The sequence below is a fragment of the Nerophis lumbriciformis genome, linkage group LG33 (assembly GCF_033978685.3).
Source record: "Nerophis lumbriciformis linkage group LG33, RoL_Nlum_v2.1, whole genome shotgun sequence".
Lineage (NCBI taxonomy): Eukaryota > Metazoa > Chordata > Actinopteri > Syngnathiformes > Syngnathidae > Nerophis > Nerophis lumbriciformis.
Window position 1 is genome coordinate 17,151,860 of NC_084580.2, and position 24,412 is coordinate 17,176,271.

The following is a 24,412-nucleotide window of genomic DNA, read 5'->3' on the forward strand; positions in this document are numbered from 1 at the left end:
TGAAGTGAAAAGTGGCATCTTTATTCATTTTACAATTTGACAAATAAGCTTTCGAGCATGAACATCAAGCAAGTGTAGTAGAGCACAGACAAGGTGGCTTTATTGTTAATTTATTTCCATTTCATCAATAAAGTTTAGTAACAAAACTGTCATGTCTTTCCATTTGGAAGTACATTTGAATGATGAATGAATTTAACTCACACAACACCTATGAATATTGTAGTAGACTGTCAATGTGTAGTATTTCTGGTGCATAAACAAGTCCTGCCACAAATGACACAAAATTGTGTTGGAAAAAACAAAACAATGGAAGCTTACATTCTAGATGTTTTACAGCAGTGTGTGAGTCAGGACTGGGGGAAAAAGCTACACATTAATAATATACAAAACCATCACAAATGAAGTTTTTTGTCTGCCAAGCGATAAGGATATGCTTTAATACACATGTGTTGGAAACAGTAAGCAGGTCAACTAAAAGAATACATTTAAAAGAATGCAGAACATAATTGATGCACAGGAATGTTGGACATTTAATTTCATTAAAAATACAAAAATAAAATTAGAAAAAAAAACAAAGATACCCAAAATCCAGAATTAATAGTCTGAAGGGGGCTGTGTTGAGCCAGAAGGGGGCGAGGGCAGAAAGTTAGGGAGAAAAAAAAAAAAAAAAAAGCAAAGGGGGCAAGGGGGAAAATCTGCTTCAATCCAGGGAGTCTACAGCAAAAGACCAGAGAACTGCTTCACACTGAAATAAGAAGAGTGAAAAAATAAATAAAATTTACAACAGCAACAATTCACCAGTCACAGTTAAACCATGTATTAAAGCATAGAATATAACTAGGCGTGTAGGGCTGTGGCGTCCTTTGAGGAAAAGGACAACGGGCAAAATGAAAAAAGTGGCCAAAAAAAAAGAAAAAAAAGAGGGGGGGTGTGGTTAGTCCTTCAGTCCAAGCAGGTGCAGCACACTGAAGGGGGTGGAGAGGAAGGAAAAGGGAGGCAGGGTTAGTTACCATGACAACACCACCACTAATTAGACAGCAACAGCAGGTTGTAGCGCTGTATTAGCATTCAGGCTAAGCTTGGCGAGCATCAACAAGGAAGTCGTGTGTTGTATACGTGCCTACTGGTTGCCAAGGGAGACAGAAGAGGAGGAGCCCCTGCTATTTGGCAGACTGTGATTTGTTGTCGCTTGATCTAACTAAAAACAACAAAATCACTAGTCTTCCACACAGCAGCGGCCGGGGGAAGAATCAATCCACTCCCTGCTTCACAGTGAAACGGCTTCGCAGGCAAATGAAAATTGGGGGTGTCTGACCAATTTGAGGAACCTTTCGACAGGAAAAGTCCAATTGAAAAAATATATGTAAAATATTAATAAAATTGCCTTGTCATAGCCATTTCATGAAAGAGGAAGGTTTGAACTACTTTGCAGATTGCACGGGAAGAAAGGAACGGTGTTAGTGAAGAAGACAGCAGGCAAGAGAAACTAAGTTAGCTTGCACCAGGATGCAACATGTATTTCACAATCATCATCAAAAATATATAGCCATTTCTTAAGTAGACAAGCAAAGACTAGAGGATGCTAGTGCAGTAAATATTCAAATTTAAAACTTGCCTGTTCTGCAGAAGGTACTGGGCATTCTGAATCTGATCCTGGGTGCCCACGATGGTAATGATCCGGTCCTCTGAACCTTCCAGAGGTTCATCAATCTTGATGGACGCTCCGGAGTCATGGCGGATCTGTTTGATTCGCTGGCCCCCCTTGCCAATAATAGAGCCCGCCAGCTGGAAGGGCCATGGTAGGCGGGGAGGGGGATGAGGAGAAAAATGTGCGCAAATTAGTGCAAAAATGTCCATTTTAATAAAATATCCCCATATAATATTGGAAAACGTCTAATCGTTTGGGAGTGGTTTTCACAATACCCAACAGGTGACACAGACCATCATATATTGAATCTCCATCCATTTTCTATACCGCTTATACTGCTCAGGGTCACAGCGGGTGGGGGTGAAGGGTAGCCTACCCCTGCTGACTTAAAGCCGATGGCGGGCTACACCCTGGACTGGCTGTCAGTCAATCACAGATGTGAAAGGCGCACAGAGTCGGAATCGATGGCAATTTGAACCGCTACAGTACCCATGACCCTACGACCAGGTATGTGACTAAATGTCAACTTTAACGCGGGTATTTACTCACATCTTTAGGGATGGTCACTTGTGTGGTAATGACAGGGTCGTTGTAGGAGCACCGTCCACCTGATGGCAACAGATAAAAACAGGTATGGAATTACAGCAGGAAAAAAGGAACTGAGGGAGTAAGCAGTGCATTCTTAGGACTCACCTGATTGGTAGCCATCCCAGGAGGAAGTGTTGTCTAAGCACGCAAGAAAGCGACAAAAAGGTCATGTACATTTTAGACGACTATTTTTAAAAGCCGGAAAAAAAAAGCACGAGGAATCTACTACATTTGACATTGCATGCAAATTGAAAATGTGTTGCAAACTGTCAACACACCAAGCTCGAAGGTTCTGTTCTGCATATTGACTCACTTAAATACAATTCAAAAGGTAATAGTTTGCTGAAGGCAATACGGTAGGTAGTTCAAGAGAAGGACCATTCCATATCCTCGTAGTGAAGACCAATAAAAAGGTTTGAGACTTACCATATCCTCCTCCACTCTGTGAAAAACAAAGAGAAATACAGAGAGGTTAAAAATGGGAGTGCAGCCCTTCTTCTCCCTACACATGCAGGATGAGGAGTACATTGTAAGCCCAACGCGGATCACACTGTAACCTCGTCAATGGAGTAGACTCAACTAAAAGCCACCCAGTTTTCATCCATATGCCAGACTCCTCCTTATTCCTCTCTCCCTGCATCTCATCAGCCCCCATTTTCACCTGCTATTCAGCGGCTGCTGTCACCGGGGCAACAAGCAATTCAAAATACTGTTGCCCAGCAACGGCAGGCAGTATCCTGCCAGTTCTGAGAGAGTGGGGGGTGAGAGAGAGAAAGAGAGAGAGAGTCTGTCAACAAAGCGGTATTATTGCCTAGCAACCAATTGTGGTCACCACCACCCCTCTCTCTTATACAGAAAAACAGGCCTGGCCATGGAAAGTACACAGTAAGAGGGCAATTATAGTTGATTATTATGGGATGTCTCCAGCTGCGGTGATTACGGTCATTTTTGTGGGACGACTTCTACATAGTGCCAGAACGAGCGCAAATGCCAGTCTTGAGCCGAGGTGGGTTTGTGCACGAGTGGCCAGCTTTGTCGTTAATAAAGCGCAATGAGGCGTTGGCATGAGTACAACACAATGCACAATCACAGCTTGTCGGAGACTGGAACCAACCAGTACGCACTAGCCTCAGGATGCTGGCACCCTGAGAGTCGTTACAAGCAGAGCCTCATGTATTTAGCAAGGGTCACTAACCATGTTATCGCTGTAGCGATCCGGTCTGCCTCTTCTGTCACTGGTGATGAGGAGTGGTACAGAGGGTGGGAGGGGAAGATGGGAGGTAGTCAGGAACGATGCGGGTGGGGGTGGAAAGAAACAGGAAAATGCTCAGAAATGCTTGAAAACATTCCAAGGAAGAAAAAAATAAATCTGGTCCGGGTCAACCTGCACACACACGCTGAGCAAGATTACAGTATAAACACATTTACTCTCAGCCATCTTCCCACACAGTAACAGGAACAGCTCTGACAGTGTTATGGTGAGAGGAGTGACAGGTGGTGGTGATGAAAATCAGAGCCAAGGGCTGCCGCTGCTCCGCTCTCATAATGTGCATTTATTTGCTACTCTTGTCGCTACTGAAGAGCATGAATAGATGACATTTGTTTGAAATCTGCTCTTCTTTCCCAAGTTCCATATGTTAAACTGCGATGGTTTCGAATTGGCGCAATTACAAGGTGGATAAGTACAACAAATATATAGTGCTAAAGAGGTGCACGATAAATAGGGGGCTGATAATTATCAGGGGAATGAGGTCATACAACAAATCCGATAACATAAAAAAATAGCTCCAATAACCGAGGAATTAAAAAAACGCTAAAGTAAGGCGAGATTACCAGTACCGTGCTGTAGGGAGGTTGGAGTGAGCAAATCAAGCACTCCTTTTCTCCTGCTCATACTGTAAACTGCCTTTTGTAAACCTCCTAAGCTCACTGTAAACAAACATGGCTGCCAGCAATCGGAGGGTTGCTGGTTACTGGGGTTCAATCCCCACCTTCTACCATCCTAGTCACGTCCGTTGTGTCCTTGGGCAAGACACTTCACCCCTTGCTCCTGATGGCTGCTGGTTAGCGCCTTGCATGGCAGCTCCCGCCATCAGTGTGTGAATGTGTGTGTGAATGGGTAAATGTGGAAATAGTGTCAAAGCGCTTTGAGTACCTTGAAGGTAGAAAAGCGCTATACAAGTATAACCCATTTATCATTATTATGGCACTGATCATGTGGGACTTCTTAAATGTTTCAGGGGAAGACATTTGGCATGCTATTTTGCAATCAATGTTCCCTCTAATTTTTCATGTGTGTGAGCAAACGCAAAAACTCCCTGAGCATTCAGTGGAGCCCATGTGAGCAACATCAGACGTGCACACTGTGGCTACACCAGCAGCACACCTGTCCCAAACCTGACTAAATAACAAGTTAATTCTCCATCCATCCATTAATTTTCTACCGCTTGTCACTTTCGGGGTCACGGGGGGTGCTGGAGCCTATCTCAGCTGCATTCGGGCGGAAGGCGGGGTACACCCTGGACAAGTCCCCACCTCATCGCAGGGCCAACACAGATAGACAGACAACATTCTCTTATTATAATCAAATGACAGCAGTCATTTCCATGAGGTTGTTTTCTAATATAAGTGTTTAGGTCCACTTACAATGATAATAACAAAAAATATTGTTTTTCCAAAGACATGCACCTGGGGATAAGTTGATTGGCAACACTAAATTGGCCCTAGTGTGTGAATGTGAGTGTGAATGTTGTCTGTCTATCTGTGTTGGCCCTGCGATGAGGTGGCGACTTGTCCAGGGTGTACCCCGCCTTCCGCCCGATTGTAGCTGAGATAGGCTCCAGCGCCCCCCGCGACCCCAAAGGGAATAAGCGGTAGAAAATGGATGGATGGATGGATTGTTTTTCATGAACTGTGTACTTGTATTGTTTGTCTGGGTGGAGGTCCTGCTTTGGAAAAAATTTGTACCCCTTTCAGATATTGCATATAGTTCCCATTAAAACATTCGCATGTTGCACAATGAAATGTAAGCAGGGGATCATGTGTACATTCCTGCAACTTTCTGTTTGTAAAAAATATATTTTTATTAGTATTTATTTAATATACTAACAGCCTTTCATGATTAATATTTATAAATTAAGATTCCTAATAAATGACACTAGAATAAGCACACATTTGATCGGTAAATCATAGTGTAACGACCTGGAATTGCACTTTATGTGTGGTGTTGGAGTTGTCCGACTTTTTGTGTGGCTGTAAACGCATCACTGGCTAAGTGCCATATGTGCATGTGTTGGCGCAAGTGAGAGAGCGAGCGGCTGCTGATATAACAAAGTTGGTTTTGGTCTGGTTTGTACTGCAGAAAATGATCAGTTTTGCTAGATATATATTTTTTTACTAATGTTTTGGTGATGTGTTTATGGCCGACAATAAAGAGTTTTGCTCAGTAAAGTGATCGATGGAATTCATGTCCTCAAAGCGTCTCGACAGACGTTACAATATTTGAACATTGATGACGAAAACTGTTTTCTCTGTCGTGTCCGTGTCGAAAATTGTTATGCGCTTATTTTTTTATTTGATTTTGTGCGTGGCATAGATTTGACGTGCGCAGAGGACGCTTGAGCAGTGCGCAATTGCACAGGCGTGCACCTTAGAGGCGACATTGTTTGCAATGCACTAAATGTTCTGCAAATATTCAGAGAGGGGAAAAAAACAAAAAAACATTGAGCTTCAACACATCAAACTTCAGTCTCCTGAAACATCAGCATTGCTATGATGATGTACTGAAAGCCTGCAAAGAAAAGAAAGCTGCCCCAAAGACCAGTGTGCAAAAATGTGTTAAATCTAAATAAAAAAATGATATAGTTATTAGTAATGCTCGAGAAGCAGGAAGTAATGTGTATCTGTTTAAAAAACGATATATTTATCGTGCATCCCTACTCTACTATACTATAAGCAGGTTTGTAAGAGACTATTGTGACAGCAAGTCAACTTCCCACTAGCATGTGACCATCACCCACACCACCATGTATTACAAAAAGGTTCTAATGGTCTTTAGCACAAGAGGATCATAGCACTCTCCTTCCAACACATTTGAAGGAGGAATTTGGATGAGGAGGGTTGCATATTAGAAACAAGCTACTCTTAAGCCTGTGTGACAAACAAAAATGACTACTAGAGGGAATACATTAGGGGAGCAGAGGTTTGGGGGGAGAAGACTGAAACTTACTTTGACCTTTCATCTGAGCCACGGTATGAGTCATAGTAACGATCATCTCTGTGGGGAAAGATGTAGATGGGGAAAAAAAAGACAAAAAAAACACCCAGACAACCAGGCATGAGAACATACTTAATGAAATGGAAAACAATAGAATTTATCCTGGATGCACGCATAGTACAACTACAACTGGACACCATTTATCCGATGAAAGCACCAATGCAAAGCAAGTCTGGGCAATATAGAAATAAAATAAACATACATACGCACCTGAAGAGAATCAAACAACTTGTCACTTTAAAAAGCACAACCGGTCTTACCCGCCTCGGTGTGAGCGACCCATGGACATACTGCTGCCCCTGCCGCTCCTGCTCTGGTGGTGTGCAGGAGGACCCCGACGAGGGCTAATGTCTTCGTAATCCCTGCGTGAGGAAGACATGGATGCCCGTCCCGATCTGCTAGATGACATTCGATCATAGCCCCGGTCGCCGGCACTGGACCTGCTCCCTCGCATGGGGAAGCCTCCCATTAGCCGTCGGCTGCTACCTCTCTCCTCAAACATCATAGTAAACCCTCCATATTCGTATGTTTCGTCGTAGAAATTAGGGTCGTAAGGCTGTGAACGGCCTTTAATTGGAGCCTGGCGGAAAGAAACGAATTAGAAAGTTAAAAAAAAGAAGTGCAAGTTAATAGGAAAACACTTGAACCTATACTACTCTAAAACTACAGTGTACAGTGTAAAGCAATGCACAGCGTATGTCCAAATGGGTGGGTTAGGTACATGACATACATAAACAGGAAAAAATTATTTTGGGTCCTAAAATTAAACAATACATTTAAAAAAAAATTTAAACAAAAAGGAGGCAGGTTGACATTGTCTAACTTACATCAGCGATGACCTCCAACATAGTCTTGATGCACTCAACCACACGCTCCATTTTACCGTTGACAAGCACGACTCGCTCTGTCGATTGAGGGCAACACTCCTGAAACAGCTTGATACTGGTCTTTGTGCTCTAGAGAAATGGACACAAAAATACTTATATTTACCAGTAAGGATGGGAATCGAAAACCGGTTCTTGTTCAGAACTGGTTCCCGGTGTATCAATTCCTTAAAATCGCTGTCCATTTTTCAAATGATTCCCTTAATGATTCTTGCGGGTTGGAATGTCATTACGCAACGTGCGTAGTTGATTCAGACAGCAACATGGCGCCCAGGTTGTGGGAACACTCCAAACTTTGGCTTTATTTTACAAGAAAAGATGGCAAAAGTGCTACTTGTAATAATTGCAAGGCTGCCATTACATTAAAATGGTGATATATGCTGAAACATATTGAACACACAGCGTGGTATAACCATAAATGAATGTCGTGCTTTTGAACCACTCTGATATCAGTCATCCTAGCAGCAGTATCGCTAGCATGTCATCTGAATACAACAGGTACTAATTAAGGGTGTAACAGCATTGTGGTTTCAAAGTCTCTACAATAATGCCGTGATGCGTGACGGTATCAAAAAAAACAACTTGATATGTAGTTTTTTTCTGCCGCTTTAGCAATGGCCAGGTCTGAAATTAATCTACATCTCCCAGAATCCTCTGTGCAGTGCAGGCCATGTGGGGGCGTGGAACGCCGAAAGCAGTGATCGAAGTAGATGAAGGAAATGTTTTTCTTGGACATTTCCGGATAAAATTAATCGAAGTATATAACTATTTGAGTTATGTTGCTAACAAACAGACAAACAACCCCTGGCGAAAACATAACCTCTTTGGCACAGGTAAAGTCTGCGTTCTAAAATTATACATATGCGGCACTTTCGTCTCAAGCGTTTCCAAGGCGACACAAAGCCAGCTGGTCACGTCACAAAAAAAAAAAAAGTGTAAACCGCAGGAAATAGGAGTAAACTGAAAAACTACTTGATATATCCTCAATCCATCCATCCACCCCTTTTTCCACCGCTTGTCTGTCTCCATGTCCCAGGGGGTCTGGAACCTATCCAGCTGCACTTGAGCGGAAGGCAAGGTACACCACAGACAAATAGTCACCGTATCCCAGAAAAGACAGTTAAAGCCAGCACAGCCAAACATCTGTTTGTGAGGTATTTACATTATTAAAAGTTAAATAGTTAACTCTTCTGAGAAACAGCATATTCCAAACTGATATAAAAACATGTCTACTGTGGAGGACACTGCATCTCAGAAAGTAAACGTTGAAAGACACTGAACTGAACATTGGATGTTTACATTGTCACTTTAAAGCGACTTAACTGCAAGTAATATTTGCTAGCAAAACTGGATGCCCTGCACAATTCTTGGCAATTAAAAATACATGTTTGTAGTACGATTAGAAAATGGTTGCATTATGTTTGTGTTCAATTACAGTAAGTGTGTTAACCCTAAAAATTCCTGCCACATAATTTTACACACTATGGAATTTTTTTGGGACATATACCGCAAACTAATATCATACTGTGCCCTTAACATCGTGATAATATGGTACATTGAGATTTTGATACCATTACATTTCTAGTACTAACTAACACCGCCTATCATTATATAATTTAGTGCTGGTGTCTCACAACTAGAAGGTCCTGGGTTAGATCCCCAGGCTCAAAGTCTTTCTGTGTGGGGTTTGCATGGTCTCCTCGTATCTGCGTGGGTTCCTTCCGGGTACTCCGGCCTCCTCCCACCCCAAAGACAAGCACCTGGGGGTAGGCTGATTGGCAACACTAAATTGGCCTTTGTGTGTGAATGTGAGAGTGAATGTTGTCTCTGAGTTGAGGTGGCGACTTGTCCAGGGTGTACCCTGCCTTTTGCCCTAGTGCAGCTGGGATAGGCTCCAGGAGAATGTTTAACATCAGGTCTATATTGCCTAAGTTTAAATCAGTAAAAACCTTTGTGGTTTAATTTAAAAAAATACCTCTCTGAGCTCCTTGATCTTGGCTCCCTTGACTCCAATAATAGAGCCAGCCAAGCTCTGGTGGATCAGTAGACGGAGCTCACAGTCAAAATCCATTCCATTGTACTGCTGGTACTGTGGGGTACATTAACATGTTAATATCACTATTCAGGTCTGTGTGAAATGTTGTGTCAGGTCCTCACCTCTTCCAGGGTTGGGATAATCTTGAGCATGATCTCTCCGACGGTGTCGATGTCGGCAGAGATGCACAGGATGCTTTATTAGGTTGGGAGCGGCAATGACAAGGCAGTGGCAGAGCCATACACAGGGTGGAGTGCCCAACAAGGCATGCCAGAAGGAAGGGAAAGCATGTTAGATGGGAGAATTAAAAGCAATCCCCCACAGAACCCCAGAAAACTGTCAAACCCCATTTAAGTAAATCCAGATTATTGGAATAAATTGTGACGCCTAATGACAGGACAGCGAGATAACACCACACTGTAGCTGGCCAAAAGCTACAAACTGAACAAAGCAGATACAAAGGAATGTCATATTTAGTCCAGATCAGATAGAAGTAGGAAAAGAGATAAAGGAAAACCCAAAACAAAATAACAGCAATCAGTGAAATACTGAACGGAAAAGATGGGGAGAGGGAAGTCTGGGGACAATCTGGCTCGGGGGGGGGAAAAAAGCACCACTGGATGCTACATAATTTGCAAAAAAGGCAAAAAATATTTAGTGGTTGCGCATTACTATTGACTTGTATTCCAAAAAAGCGGTTCAAACCAAATTTTAAAAAGGCTAAGTTAACATGTCCTTGTCTTAAAAAATGATGATTTAAACAAGTTTGCGAAATCAAAACTACCATTGACTACAGGTATATGCGCTCACCGGAGGACTTCAGCAAAACAATAAAATAAAAATAAAAATACTGAAGCAAAGTTTGTACATGGAAGTCAAATTAGGATTGCCGTAACTGTAAACGGTGCTAATTAGGTGATGGGAGTAATCAAACTATAAAACCAAAGGGCACAGATATGAGCAGGGACTGGGACAGAGGCACCCCTTTCTTCCAACCATTGCAGTAATTAAAAGCTACATTGGGATGAAGCAAGAGGCTAGTGAGCAAGACACACATACGCACGCACGCACACACACAATGAATGGTATCAGGGAATGGATAGGAGGCTAAGCGTTTTTGTTATGAAACACACAACATCGCAAGTAAAGAATGTGGCGGGGAAAGCCACAGGTGAGCATTTATGGAGCCGACAACAATATAAACCACCCAAAACTTCCACTTTAAAGAAGGGGGAGATGAAAACACAGGATAGGAAAAAATGAACAAAATAAGTAATCAGTAAGTAAATTAAAAAAAGAACTGCTGGCACATAGGCAGATTCTAACAAGATTGGGGAAAAGACCAGTGGCAGATTGTGGAAAAACCTTTAAAAGTTTCAATGCGGATGTGGTATGTAAAGGATGCTGACATGGATTTAAACAGGCAACACTGGACATGAAAGCATTAAGGCATTTTTAACTGTGGCTACAATATATTGAACACAAGTAGATTATAATAGTAACACAGTGACTTGAAAAGAGGCAGGATGACTATGACTGATCGTCTCTTGTCTGTTTGACCTGTAGTCAGGCAGTGAGAGGGAGGAGCTTAGGGACATACCGCTCAGGCCCACTGCTGTCTGGGACTGACACACTGGCATTGTACTGGGCGTGGCATGGGCAGGGGGCCAGGGCCATTCGAGCACGGATGTCAATCAAGTAAGGCGGCCCGTTTAGGGACAGGGCACGATTATGGGCAGGGCCAACCGGGGTGTCAGGTGGGCGGGCGGGCGCAGGAGGGGCCGTCCAGAACATGGGCAACAGAGGAGGAAGTGGGCAAAAAAGTCAACAGTAAAATAATAAACAAGGGAGAGGGGAGAGTGGAAACATTTTTAATATACAGGCTCTACACTGATTAAATTGTGTGTCTTCATTTCTCTCAGAGATTGGCTTGTCAAAGAGAGTAAAGAGGTTGACATTGGAAAAATAGGTCACGCATATTAAAGAACATGAAGAGTTCAATGTTGGGGAACAGACTAGAAGACAGTGGAGAGGGAGGGGGGCAAACTGTGGAGGGCAAGAGAGGCAATGACTTTAAAGGAAATAATTAAGACTTGGCCGGGTTACCTGAAGGCTGCAAGTGAACACAACACTATGCACTTCTTATCATTAAAACACACAACACAAGTGATTTGAAAAGCATGGCCATACAATTAACAGTAGGAACAATAGCATTTTTTTGTAAGCCAATCAAATAAAAATTATTCTTCAAGCACAATCTTATCACAAAACATTGCTGCTCAATAAGAGGATTACGTTTTTAAGATGCTGAGGAATGGGGGCAAAAAAGACAGAACATTTCAGTTCTACTCACGTCTGAACGTAGGGCTTTGATGTTTTTGCCACCTTTTCCGATAACAGCCCCTGCGTTCTGCAAGTAAAAACACAATTGATAAGAATATCCAAAAATAATTTGGCAGGTCGGGGGGAAAAAAAAGTTGTTGCAGAGCCAGAGATAGACGGATATACGTTCATTATGTACAGTTCAGATATACAAACACAGAAATAAAAAAATAAAACAAGCTAGTTTACTTTGCTCTGCAGGAGGATGCGCAGCTCAATCAACTCCTCAGAGTTCCTGGAGCGCTTGAATGATTTCTGCTCATCTGCATCCTCAGCGGGGCGCTTACCTGGCGTAAAGGAGATAAAAACACACGGTGTGAGGCCAGCTAACAACATCCCTTCAGTTAAAAAAAATCAACTACAACATAGTGAGAGTAAATGATAGCTTTATAACCTAGTCCATGTGAGGTACAATAAGTGCACACAATTGTTATTGTGGGAACATTTCACCAAAGAAAACATGTAGCAAACACAGATGTAATCAGGAAATAAGTACTTTCTTGTTCATACAATTTCATTTAGGATTAAGTACCCGGAAAATAGCTACCGAAACTTTTTACAGAAGCTACATTGAAAACATTACAGTGCATCCGGAAAGTATTCCCAGCGCTGTACTTTTTCCACATTTTGATAAGTTGCAGCCTTATGACTGTGGACCAACGAGGCAGGATTGTCTGTAGGCACAAATCTGAGGAAGGGTACAGAAAAAAAATCTGCTGCCTTGAAGGTCCCAATGAGCATAATGGCCTCCATCATCCGTAAATGAAAGAAGTTTGGAACCACCCGAATTCTTCCTAGAGCCTGCCGGCCGTCTAAACTGAGCGGTCAAGCGAGAAGGGCCCTAGTCAGGGAAGTAACCAAGAACCCGATGGTCATTCTATCAGAGCTACAGCATTCCTCTGTGGAGAGAGGAGAACCTCACAGAAGGACAACCATCTCTGCAGCAATCCACCAATCAGGCCTGTATAGTAAGAGTAGCCAGACGGAAGCCATTCCTTAGCAAAAACATGTGGCAGCCCACCTGGAGTTTGCCAAAATGCACTCTCAGACCATGAAATCTGACTAAACAAACTTTAGCTCCTTGGTGTGAATGCCAGGTGAAAAAACAGGCAATACCACCCCTACAGTGAAGCGTGGTGGTGGCAGCATCATGCTGTAGGGATGTTTTTCAGTGACAGGAACTGGAAGACTCGTCAGGATGGAGGGAAGGATGAATGCAGCAATGTACAGAGACATCCTGAATGGAGCCCTCTTGAAATCAAGACTGGAGAAACGGTTCATCTTTCAGCAGGACAACAACCTTAAGCACACGGCCAAGATATCAAAAAATGGCTTCAGAACAATTCTGTAAATGTCTTTGCGTGGCCGAGCCAGAGCCTAGATTTGAATCTTACTGAACATCTGTGGAGATCTGAAAAAGTTTCTCATCCAACCTGATGGAGCAAAGAGGAATGAACGAAACTGCCCAAAAATAGGTGTGCCAATTTGTGACATTCAAAAAGACTTGAGGATGTTAAAGTTAAAGTTAAAGTACCAATGATTGTCACACACACACACTAGGTGTGGCGAAATTATTCTCTGCATTTGACCCATCACCCTTGATCACCCCCTGGGAGGTGAGGGGAGCAGTGGGCAGCAGCGGTGGCTGCGCCCGGGAATCATTTTGGTGATTTAACCCCCAATTCCAACCCTTGATGCTGAGTGCCAAGCAGGGAGGTTATGGGTCCCATTTTTATAGTCTTTGGTATGACTCGGCCGGGGTTTGAACTCCCAACCTACCGATCTCAGGACGGACACTCTAACCACTAGGCCACTGAGTAGGTTGTTGCTGAGTAGGTTGTTGCTGCCAAAGGTGCATCAACATGACGAAGGTCATGAATGCTTATGTACATGTTATTTCTTAGTTTGTTTTTTTAATACATTTCAAAAAGCTCTAAAAGAAACCTTTTTCACATTGTCGTTATGGGGTATTGTGTGTAGAATTTTGAAGACAAAATTACAAATGTATTTCATTTTAGAACAGGGCTGTAACATAACAAAATGTGGAAAAAGTAAGGCACTGTGAATACTTTCCTGATGCGGTGTCCATTTACCGTTTGCCTCCATGTTGCTGAATGAGGAATCGTCTTGATCGTCTTTCATGTCCATGATCTTCTGACCGTGGAAAACCAGGAGTTGGCACAACGGTGACAGCAGGGGGAAACAAGAAAACTTCCTCTGTCTTGTAAACTGTCAACATTGTAAGAGAGGTGGTGTTTGCTTGGAGATGCAAAAGCAAAGCGCCTATAGGTGGTAATCAGTCACGTGACTTTTGAACAGAAGTAAACAAACTGGTGGTCAACCAAACTAATATGGCTACTGTGCAGCAAAGTACTTTTTAAGTTTGATGTAATGAAAACTGTCCTTATTGTTTTATTTTTGCTACTAATAAGTTTTATTTTAACTTTCTCGGGGAATATTAATTTTGAACTAATTTTATATATATGTGTTTTCATCTCAAACATGTTATTATGGCGAAATTAACATTGATTACTATTTTGCATGCAAAGAATGCAATAAACTTTATTGCATTCTTAAAATTAAATACTGTTGTCATTAAGTGGTTTGTCTTTTTAAATTGTTTACGTATTGTTGGAAGGTTGTGTGTCAGCCTTCAATAATGAAAACAGGCGTTTAGAAAATAAAAGACAATTAGGCCAAACACAATAATTGAGGGCACATCTTAACATGTATAATCAAACCTTAATTAAGCAAAAAAAATGGCTCCAGCCCGACTGCACCAAATAATATAAATCCATTTAATAAAGAAGAAGAAGAAAATAGGTTTCAAGACCCTCCTGGATAAATCAAGCATCGTTTTTGCTCGGGTAAGGTTGCTATTCTCTTGTTACAAAAGTAGGAGTGTGCTGATCAGAGGAACATAAACAGCTGCTCAGGATGCATTTGAAGCACTGTTCTAGGAGATGCTAAGCAACCAGTCATGTGACATTTGTTAAACCCATACCATATGAATCAAGTTAGTTCCAAACAGAGTTCATAATAAAGACAATCACCACATTTCCATGCACTAAATTCGTCTGATTTCTCAAGTAGTTCCGTTTTTTGTATTTTCACACCTACATGTGAAGTCCCAGTGTCCATGCACACTCTCGAATTCGATTGGTAATGCACCATGTGCCTACCGTACATTTTCGAACGGCGAATCATGAAAACAAACTGTTGAATGTCTTGGAGTTGATTCATAATATATAATATTGATTCAATGGAAGGAGTTATAAATCCGAAGGTAAAGACAGTTTGTGTCCCGGTCGATACTGTTCCAGGTGAAGGTGGTTATTGGTCTGGATTATCTTGGCAGTTGTGTTCAATACAGTTATTGATAACCAGTTTGGAGAGCACAAATGCAGCGTTAAGGGGTTTACATACGCTTTATTAATTTCTTTGTGATATACCTGCTTGTCTTCCAAATGTTTGTCTAAGTCTAAATCACTCGTATTTCGTTCGGGAGCCCAAATTAAGATGACATTCTCCATTTCCTTAGCTACCCACTCAAGAGATTTAGTTTTCAATTGCATAATCCAGGTGTGTTAGCCGACTTTTCTAAAACCAAACACAATCGGGTTAAGGTATTTCCATGGGTTGTAGGATCGGACTAATTCAATGCATTGACACGTACTGACTGTGAAAAAGGATGAAAATCTAAAATATTTATTTTGACACTAGAGTATGAGTAGGTTTGATGGCAGAAGAAGGCAACAATCACTACTATTCCCTTTTCCCATTCCTGGGATTTTTAAAAACCTTGCCATATTGCCCAAATTTCCTTCAAAAGAGTGCCTGGTCGCAATGTGAGTCTTTCCAAGGGCGCATCCATCCACTTTCTACTACCGCTTGTCGCTTTCGGGGTGGCGGGGGGTGCTGGAGCCTATCTCAGCTGCATTTGGACGGAAGGCGGGCTACACCCTGGACAAGTTGCCACCTCATCGCAGGGCCAACAGATAGACAGACAACATTCCCACTCTAGGGCCAATTTATTGTTGCCAATCGACCTATCCCCAGGTGCATGTCTTTGGAAGTGGGAGGAAGCCGTAGTACCCGAAGGGGAACCCACGCAGTCACGGGGAGAACTCCACAGATCCCGAGCCCAGGATCAAACCCAGGACCTTCGAATTGTGAGCTAACCTGTGCCACCGTGCTGCCCATTCATTTCAAATCAGATGACTGCAAATGAAACGAAAGCTACAACAACTGTACGGGCAACTTTTGAGGTGCATTTGCGGAGAAAAAAATAGTTTTTAAATCACCTAAATTTGTATCTTTGTGTTTTACTTTTTTCAGAGCCAATGTCATCAGTTTATTTACATACCGTATTTTCCGCACTATAAGGCGCACCTAAAAACCACAAATTTTCTCAAAAGCTGACAGTGCGCCTTATAATCCGGTGCGCCTTATATATGGGTTAATATTAATATTAATTTTCATAAAGTTTCGGTCTCGCAACTACGGTAAACAGCCGCCATCTTTTTTCCCCGTAGAAGAAGAAGAAGCGCGCGGTGCATGCTGGGATATGTGACGTTTCATTTCCATTTGTGTGTTTATGTAAAGACCCCAAAATGGCTCCTATTAAGTGTGTTGTCTGTCTAATTATAAATAATGCAGACGAGGCGTGTTAACTGAGTTCTCAACGTTTACTCACAGCGTGCTCATAACCACATTCTAACTGCCAGCATACAACAACGCTTCTCAGGGCTACCGCGCATGCTCGTCACTATCGTTGCATGCTGGGTAGTGTAGTTGTTATATTTGCTAGCTCATAACATCACATTAAGAGACACGCTTACGCGCTTAATTCAATACTCGCCGTCATTCCGGGTGGATTGACAAAAGACCTCCAGCCGCTAGATATTGGTGTCAACAGGGCATTCGAAGCTAGACTGCTAACTGCTTGGGAACAGTGGATGACAGAAGGCGAACACACGTGACGTTCACCAAGACAGGGAGACAGCGCCAGACGACATACGCCACTATCTGCCAGTGGATCGTAAATGCCTGGGCAGATATTTTGGTCACAACTGTGGTCCGAGCTTTCCGGAAGGCAGGATTCACAGAACTGCTGGACAACAGCGACACTGACTCCGATTACTTCGACGAGACGGAGCCGGCCATTTTGGATCCCACATTCGCCCAACTTTTCAATTCGGACAACGAAGGAGAAGAATTCGAGGGATTTATGAATGAAGAATAACTTCAGAAAGTGAGCGTTATGTTTATTTTGTGTGTTGTGACATTAACGTTCGAGCAACATTATGTTGCTATTGTTCTGCACTATTTTGAATTTTACTATGTTTGTGATTGCACATTTGCGTACATTTTGGGAGTGAACAGAGTTGTTAGAACGCTGGTTTTTAATATATTATTAAAAGTTTGACTGACCTATCTGACTGTTTTTTTGACATTCCTTTAGCGCAGTTAGATGCGGCTTACAACACGGGGCGGCTTATAGGTGGACAAAGTTTTGAAATATGCCGTTCATTGAAGGCGCGGCTTATAACCCAGGGCGCCTTATGGTGCGGAAAATACGGTATACTAAAATGCTACTCCCCCATCATCAGCCTGATTTAAATTGATTGATTGATACTTGTATTGGTAGATTGCACAGTACAGTACATATTCCATACAATTGACCACTAAATGGTAACACCCGAATACGTTTTTCAACTTGTTTAAGTCGGGGTACACGTTAATCAATTCACTATCAGCATAATACAGTCATCACACAAGTTAATCATCAGAGTATATACATTTAATTATTTACAATCCGGGGGTGGGATGTGGAGCGGGTTTGGGGCTGGGGGGTTAGGTTTGGTTGATATCAGCACTTCAGTCAACAATTATATCATCTGAGAAAAGGACATTGAAACAGTGTAGGTCTGACTTCGTAGGATATGTACAGCAAGCAGTGAACATAGTGAGCTCAGAAAGCATAGTATACAGGTAAAAGCCAGTAAATTAGAATATTTTGAAAAACTTGATTTATTTCAGTAATTGCATTCAAAAGGTGTAACTTGTACATTATATTTATTCATTGCACACAGACTGATGCATTCAAATGTTTATTTCATTTAATTTTGATGATTTGAAGTGGCAACAAATGAAAATCCAAAATTCCGTGTGTCACAAAATTAGAATATTACTTAAGGCTAATACAAAAAAGGGATTTTTAGAAATGTTGGCCAACTGAAAAGTATGAAAATGAAAAATATGAGCATGTACAATACTCAATACTTGGTTGGAGCTCCTTTTGCCTCAATTACTGCGTTAATGCGGCGTGGCATGGAGTCGATGAGTTTCTGGCACTGCTCAGGTGTTATGAGAGCCCAGGTTGCTCTGATAGTGGCCTTCAACTCTTCTGCGTTTTTGGGTCTGGCATTCTGCATCTTCCTTTTCACAATACCCCACAGATTTTCTATGGGGCTAAGGTCAGGGGAGTTGGCGGGCCAATTTAGAACAGAAATACCATGGTCCGTAAACCAGGCACGGGTAGATTTTGCGCTGTGTGCAGGCGCCAAGTCCTGTTGGAACTTGAAATCTCCATCTCCATAGAGCAGGTCAGCAGCAGGAAGCATCAAGTGCTCTAAAACTTGCTGGTAGACGGCTGAGTTGACCCTGGATCTCAGGAAACCGAGTGGACCGACACCAGCAGATGACATGGCACCCCAAACCATCACTGATGGTGGAAACTTTACACTAGACTTCAGGCAACGTGGATCCTGTGCCTCTCCTGTCTTCCTCCAGACTCTGGGACCTCGATTTCCAAAGGAAATGCAAAATTTGCATGGTTGGGTGATGGTTTGGGGTGCCATGTCATCTGCTGGTGTCGGTCCACTCTGTTTCCTGAGATCCAGGGTCAACGCAGCCGTCTACCAGAAAGTTTTAGAGCACTTCATGCTTCTTGCTGCTGACCTGCTCTATGGAGATTTCAAGTTCCAACAGGACTTGGGGCCTGCACACAGCGCAAAATCTACCCGTGCCTGGTTTACGGACCATGGTATTTCTGTTCTAAATTGGCCCGCCAACTCCCCTGACCTTAGCCCCATAGAAAATCTGTGGGGTATTGTGAAAAGGAAGATGCAGAATGCCAGACCCAAAAACGCAGAAGAGTTGAAGGCCACTATCAGAGCAACCTGGGCTCTCATAACACCTGAGCAGTGCCAGAAACTCATCGACTCCATGCCACGCCGCATTAACGCAGTAATTGAGGCAAAAGGAGCTCCAACCAAGTATTGAGTATTGTACATGCTCATATTTTTCATTTTCATACTTTTCAGTTGGCCAACATTTCTAAAAATCCCTTTTTTGTATTAGCCTTAAGTAATATTCTAATTTTGTGACACACGGAATTTTGGATTTTCATTTGTTGCCACTTCAAATCATCAAAATTAAATGAAATAAACATTTGAATGCATCAGTCTGTGTGCAATGAATAAATATAATGTACAAGTTACACCTTTTGAATGCAATTACTGAAATAAATCAAGTTTTTCAAAATATTCTAATTTACTGGCTTTTACCTGTATACATTTGATTATTTACAATCCGGGGAGGTGGGATGTGGTGGAGGGAGGGTGCTAGTCTAGGCTTGTAGTTGCCTGGAGGTGTTCTTTTAGCGTGGTTTTGAAGGAGGATAAGAGATGCACTTTCTTTTACACCTGTTAGGAGTGCATGCCATATTGATGTAGCATAGAAGGAGAATGAGTTAAGATCTTTGTTAGATCGGAATCTGGGTTTAACATGGTTTATGGAGCCCCCTTAGTGTTGTGGTTATGGCGGTCATTTACCGTACGTTATGGAAGTAGTTTGACATGCACCGTATTTTTCGGATTATAAGTCGCAGTTTTTTTCATAGTTTGGCCGGGGGTGCGATTTATACTCTGGAGCGACTTATGTGTGAAATTATTAACACATTATCGTAAAATATCAAATAATATTATTTATCTCATTCACGTAAGAGACTAGGCGTATATCAGAAATCGTCACACACACACGTCAACCGATAACAATTTGGCGGGGGCGGGTCATGGCAGAAGTGCATTGTGAAAAAAAAGATGCTACCTGCTACTTCCGTACCTATGAAAATTGATCGTTTCAACATTGGCGGTAACTTATAAAAACTGAGAAGGGCTGAAAAAAAATGGTACCGAAAAGGAAATCATTTACTGCAGGTTACAAGCTGGAAGTAGTGAAATATGCAGCAGAAAACGGCAATCGGGCAGGAGAAAGAAAGTTTGGAGTAAGCGAGAAACCAGGCACGTTCTCAGTTGGTTATTTATGTGTCATATAACGTACACTTATTCAGCCCGTTGTTCACTATTCTTTATTTATTTAAAATTTCCTTTCAAATGTCTATTCTTGGTGTTGGATTTTATCAAATAAATTTCCCCAAAAATGTGACTTATACTCTAGTGCAGGCCTGGGCAATTATTTTGACTTGGGGGCCAAATTTTTAGAAAAAAATGTATCTGGGGGCCGGTATATCTATTTTTAGGAACACTAACACAAAACCTCACAATAATGTCTGATTGTAAACTAAAAACATTCCGACAGAATGAGACACCCAGAATGTACATGAAAATAAAGAATGTGGGATTTACAATATTCATATTCAGTGTTTTATCGTTCATATTTGACAACATACGAACATCACCCCCCCTCTCGATGGGCATATTTTACATTCAAGCGAAACGCAACAAACAACAAAATAAGAACGCGAAGGGTAAAAAATAAACCACCTATGAGCTGATATATCACTAAGCTTTAGAACTTTGTTGTAAAAAATCTCCTTCCGCGTCCGTTGCTGACACCTGCATTTCAGACTGGCCGCTCTGGAAACACTCTGTGGAAACGCTCCCCACCCACACTGCTTGGTGCCTCGTCTGAGCTGCTGTGACTTAGATTATCATAGTAACTAATTAGATGACCAAAGTAACTAATTAGATGACCATAGTAACTAGTAGTGATGGGTCCGGCAACACCGATGCATCGGCGCATGCGTCGAGCTCATAGAGCAAAACCCTGTGTCGTTGCGCGTACCGCTTTTAGAAAGTCACGTGACCGATCATGAGCTGTTTCGGTCACGTGACCGATACGCAAACTGTGTCGCACTGACGCCTCCTCTACGCCCTGTGAGCGGGTCTTTTCTACAGCCAGAGAAATAATAACTAAGAAGAGAAATCATCTAAAATTTAATACGTTGGAAAAACGGTTTTTTTAAATAAACGTGTAAAAAAAAATTTTTTTTAATTCCCAGTCCACAAGCATCCTTATTCACAACACATTCTCTTAGATTTCCATGTTATGATACATGTTCAAATTATTTATTGACTGTATCTAAAAAAGATAAAAATACATTTTTATTTAAATGAAGATATGAAATAACCCTAAATGAAATACAATGACTTGGTTTATATTATTGTATACAGGTAAAAGCCAGTAAATTAGAATATTTTGAAAAATTTGATTTATTTCAGTAATTGCATTCAAAAGGTGTAACTTGTACATTATATTTATTCATTGCACACAGACTGATGCATTCAAATGTTTATTTCATTTAATTTTGATGATTTGAAGTGGCAACAAATGAAAATCCAAAATTCCGTGTGTCACAAAATTAGAATATTACTTAAGGCTAATACAAAAAAGGGATTTTTTAGAAATGTTGGCCAACTGAAAAGTATGAAAATGAAAAATATGAGCATGTCCAATACTCAATACTTGGTTGGAGCTCCTTTTGCCTCAATTACTGCGTTAATGCGGCGTGGCATGGAGTCGATGAGTTTCTGGCACTGCTCAGGTGTTATGAGAGCCCAGGTTGCTCTGATAGTGGCCTTCAACTCTTCTGCGTTTTTGGGTCTGGCATTCTGCATCTTCCTTTTCACAATACCCCACAGATTTTCTATGGGGCTAAGGTCAGGGGAGTTGGCGGGCCAATTTAGAACAGAAATACCATGGTCCGTAAACCAGGCACGGGTAGATTTTGCGCTGTGTGCAGGCGCCAAGTCCTGTTGGAACTTGAAATCTCCATCTCCATAGAGCAGGTCAGCAGCAGGAAGCATGAAGTGCTCTAAAACTTGCTGGTAGACGGCTGCGTTGACCCTGGATCTCAGGAAACAGAGTGGACCGACACCAGCAGATGACATGGCACCCCAAACCATCACTGATGGTGGAAACTTTACACTACACTTCAGGCAACGTGGATCCTGTGCCTCTCCTGTCTTCCTCCAGACTCTGGGACCTCGATTTCCAAAGGAAATGCAAAATTTGCATGGTTGGGGGATGGTTTGGGGTGCCATGTCATCTGCTGGTGTCAGTCCACTCTGTTTCCTGAGATCCAGGGTCAACGCAGCCGTATACCAGCAAGTTTTAGAGCACTTCATGCTTCCTGCTGCTGACCTGCTCTATGGAGATGGAGATTTCAAGTTCCAACAGGACTTGGCGCCTGCACACAGCGCAAAATCTACCCGTGCCTGGTTTACGGACCATGGTATTTCTGTTCTAAATTGGCCCGCCAACTCCCCTGACCTTAGCCCCATAGAAAATCTGTGGGGTATTGTGAAAAGGAAGATGCAGAATGCCAGACCCAAAAACGCAGAAGAGTTGAAGGCCACTATCAGAGCAACCTGGGCTCTCATAACACCTGAGCAGTGCCAGAAACTCATCGACTCCATGCCACGCCGCATTAACGCAGTAATTGAGGCAAAAGGAGCTCCAACCAAGTATTGTACATGCTCATATTTTTCATTTTCATACTTTTCAGTTGGCCAACATTTCTAAAAATCCCTTTTTTGTATTAGCCTTAAGTAATATTCTAATTTTGTGACACACGGAATTTTGGATTTTCATTTGTTGCCACTTCAAATCATCAAAATTAAATGAAATAAACATTTGAATGCATCAGTCTGTGTGCAATGAATAAATATAATGTACAAGTTACACCTTTTGAATGCAATTACTGAAATAAATCAAGTTTTTCAAAATATTCTAATTTACTGGCTTTTACCTGTATACTAGGTCATAAAATCAGTGTCAGTTGAGTCGGTCCATAGGTTGCCTGTAGGGATTTTTAATGTCCAGCAGATGTCAGTATTGAGTGACACAGTATCGACACAGTATCAATACAGTTTTGCAATGTGTCGAAATGCTTCATGATACCTCATCAACCCATCACTAGTAACTAGTACATCCTGCAAAAGCGCAGATTCCAACCATTGAAATACTTTGTATAATTCAAGACTTACGGTCATTTGAAAACATCACAGCTACATCTTAAAAATCTAAACAATTTTTTGGGGAAGGTCCGGTGGGCCAGAATGAAAAGCTTAACGGGCCGCATGTGGCCCCCCGGGCTTTAATTTGCCCAGGTCTGCTCTAGTGCGACTTATGTTTTTTTCCTTCTTTATTATGCATTTTTGGTCGGTGCGATTTATACTCCGGAGCGATTTATATTCCGAAAAATACGGTACTTCGGTATCATGGAGGTGTAGCGAATTTTATAGACTAGGCTCAGTGCAAGTTGTTTTACTCTGTCCTCCACCCTGAGCCAGCCCACTTTGGAGAAGTGGGTAGGAGTGAGGTGTGATCTGGGGTGGAGGTCTAGAAGTAACCTGACTAGCTTGTTCTGGGATGTTTGGAGTCTTGGGCTTAAAAGGTGCGGTAGACACCAGTAATCAACACTTGATATTAATGAATTGATTGAAACTTCTATTAGTAGATTGCACAGTACAGTACATATTCGGTACAATTGACCACTAAATGGTAACACCCGAGTAAGTTTTTCAACTTGTTAAAGTCGGGGTCCACGTTAATCAATTCATGGTGAATAACGAATAATACGCGCACTCACGGACGCTTTATTCAAACGTCAATGGATAACTAACTTTAAACAACATAGACGGCGATAATATGTTTTATGCATTTTAACGCTACCTTGGCAACAGTTTAGGCAGCTAGCTGTAGCTAGTCATAGTAAAATCAGGTTATGCTAGCTGGCGTGAGGGTGAGTTAGCTCGGCGCTTCGTAAAGTGCACCGCCATTAAACTATCATTAAAATGACGTCCGTAAAGGTTGTAACAATTCTCCTATTCGACCAGGGGAGGACAACGCATTAGTGTATACCAAACTGGAGATAGCCGCGTCGTTTACCGACGAGAAATTTAAGACCACTTCAAAGCAATGACGCTAGCCGTTTAGCCACAGTTCGCTAACGTCGCCATCTTGCTACAAATTCAGTTGCGCGAGCCATGTTAGCTCATTTTGGACAGCTTGGCGCCGCAATTTTATTTTTCGCCACACCACGAATTCCGGCCGCGGTGTGAGTAATCGTACATTTTTGAAGATCAAAACGCATCATTAAAAACAACTCGGTATTAAAAAAAAAAGAGCGTACTAACCCAAAAGTACAGTGCGGTGCCTTGCCTGCTTTGCCGCTCCCCCCTTCCGTTGCTTGCGAAACGAAAGTGCGCATCTCAACCAGCAAAGCCATTGGCTAAACAAGAGGAACAAAGTCCTTTAGAGTACGAGTCTGATTGGCTCTCATTGCTGTC

General features: G+C 42.1%; 1 protein-coding gene across 3 annotated transcripts; it reads right to left on the reverse strand.

Moving 5' to 3' along the window:
• On the reverse strand, positions 1-24,334 carry hnrnpk (heterogeneous nuclear ribonucleoprotein K). Of its 3 annotated transcripts, none has more exons than XM_061928751.1 (16): positions 24,260-24,334; positions 13,907-14,042; positions 12,003-12,100; positions 11,785-11,841; positions 11,032-11,075; positions 9,554-9,626; positions 9,372-9,485; positions 7,340-7,468; positions 6,773-7,092; positions 6,465-6,512; positions 3,432-3,471; positions 2,663-2,678; positions 2,342-2,374; positions 2,198-2,256; positions 1,616-1,785; positions 1-745 (listed from the first exon to the last, which is right to left on the reverse strand). In XM_061928751.1, the coding sequence occupies exons 2-16, from the start codon at positions 13,959-13,961 to the stop codon at positions 715-717; spliced, it is 1,287 nt and encodes a 428-aa protein (XP_061784735.1). In that variant the 5' UTR covers positions 13,962-14,042; positions 24,260-24,334; the 3' UTR covers positions 1-714. The 3 variants fall into 3 exon arrangements, with proteins under 3 accessions (XP_061784735.1, XP_061784736.1, XP_061784737.1); XM_061928752.1 differs by having other exon boundaries at positions 1-965; XM_061928753.1 differs by having other exon boundaries at positions 24,285-24,302.
• Between the last annotated feature and the right edge of the window lie 78 nt (positions 24,335-24,412).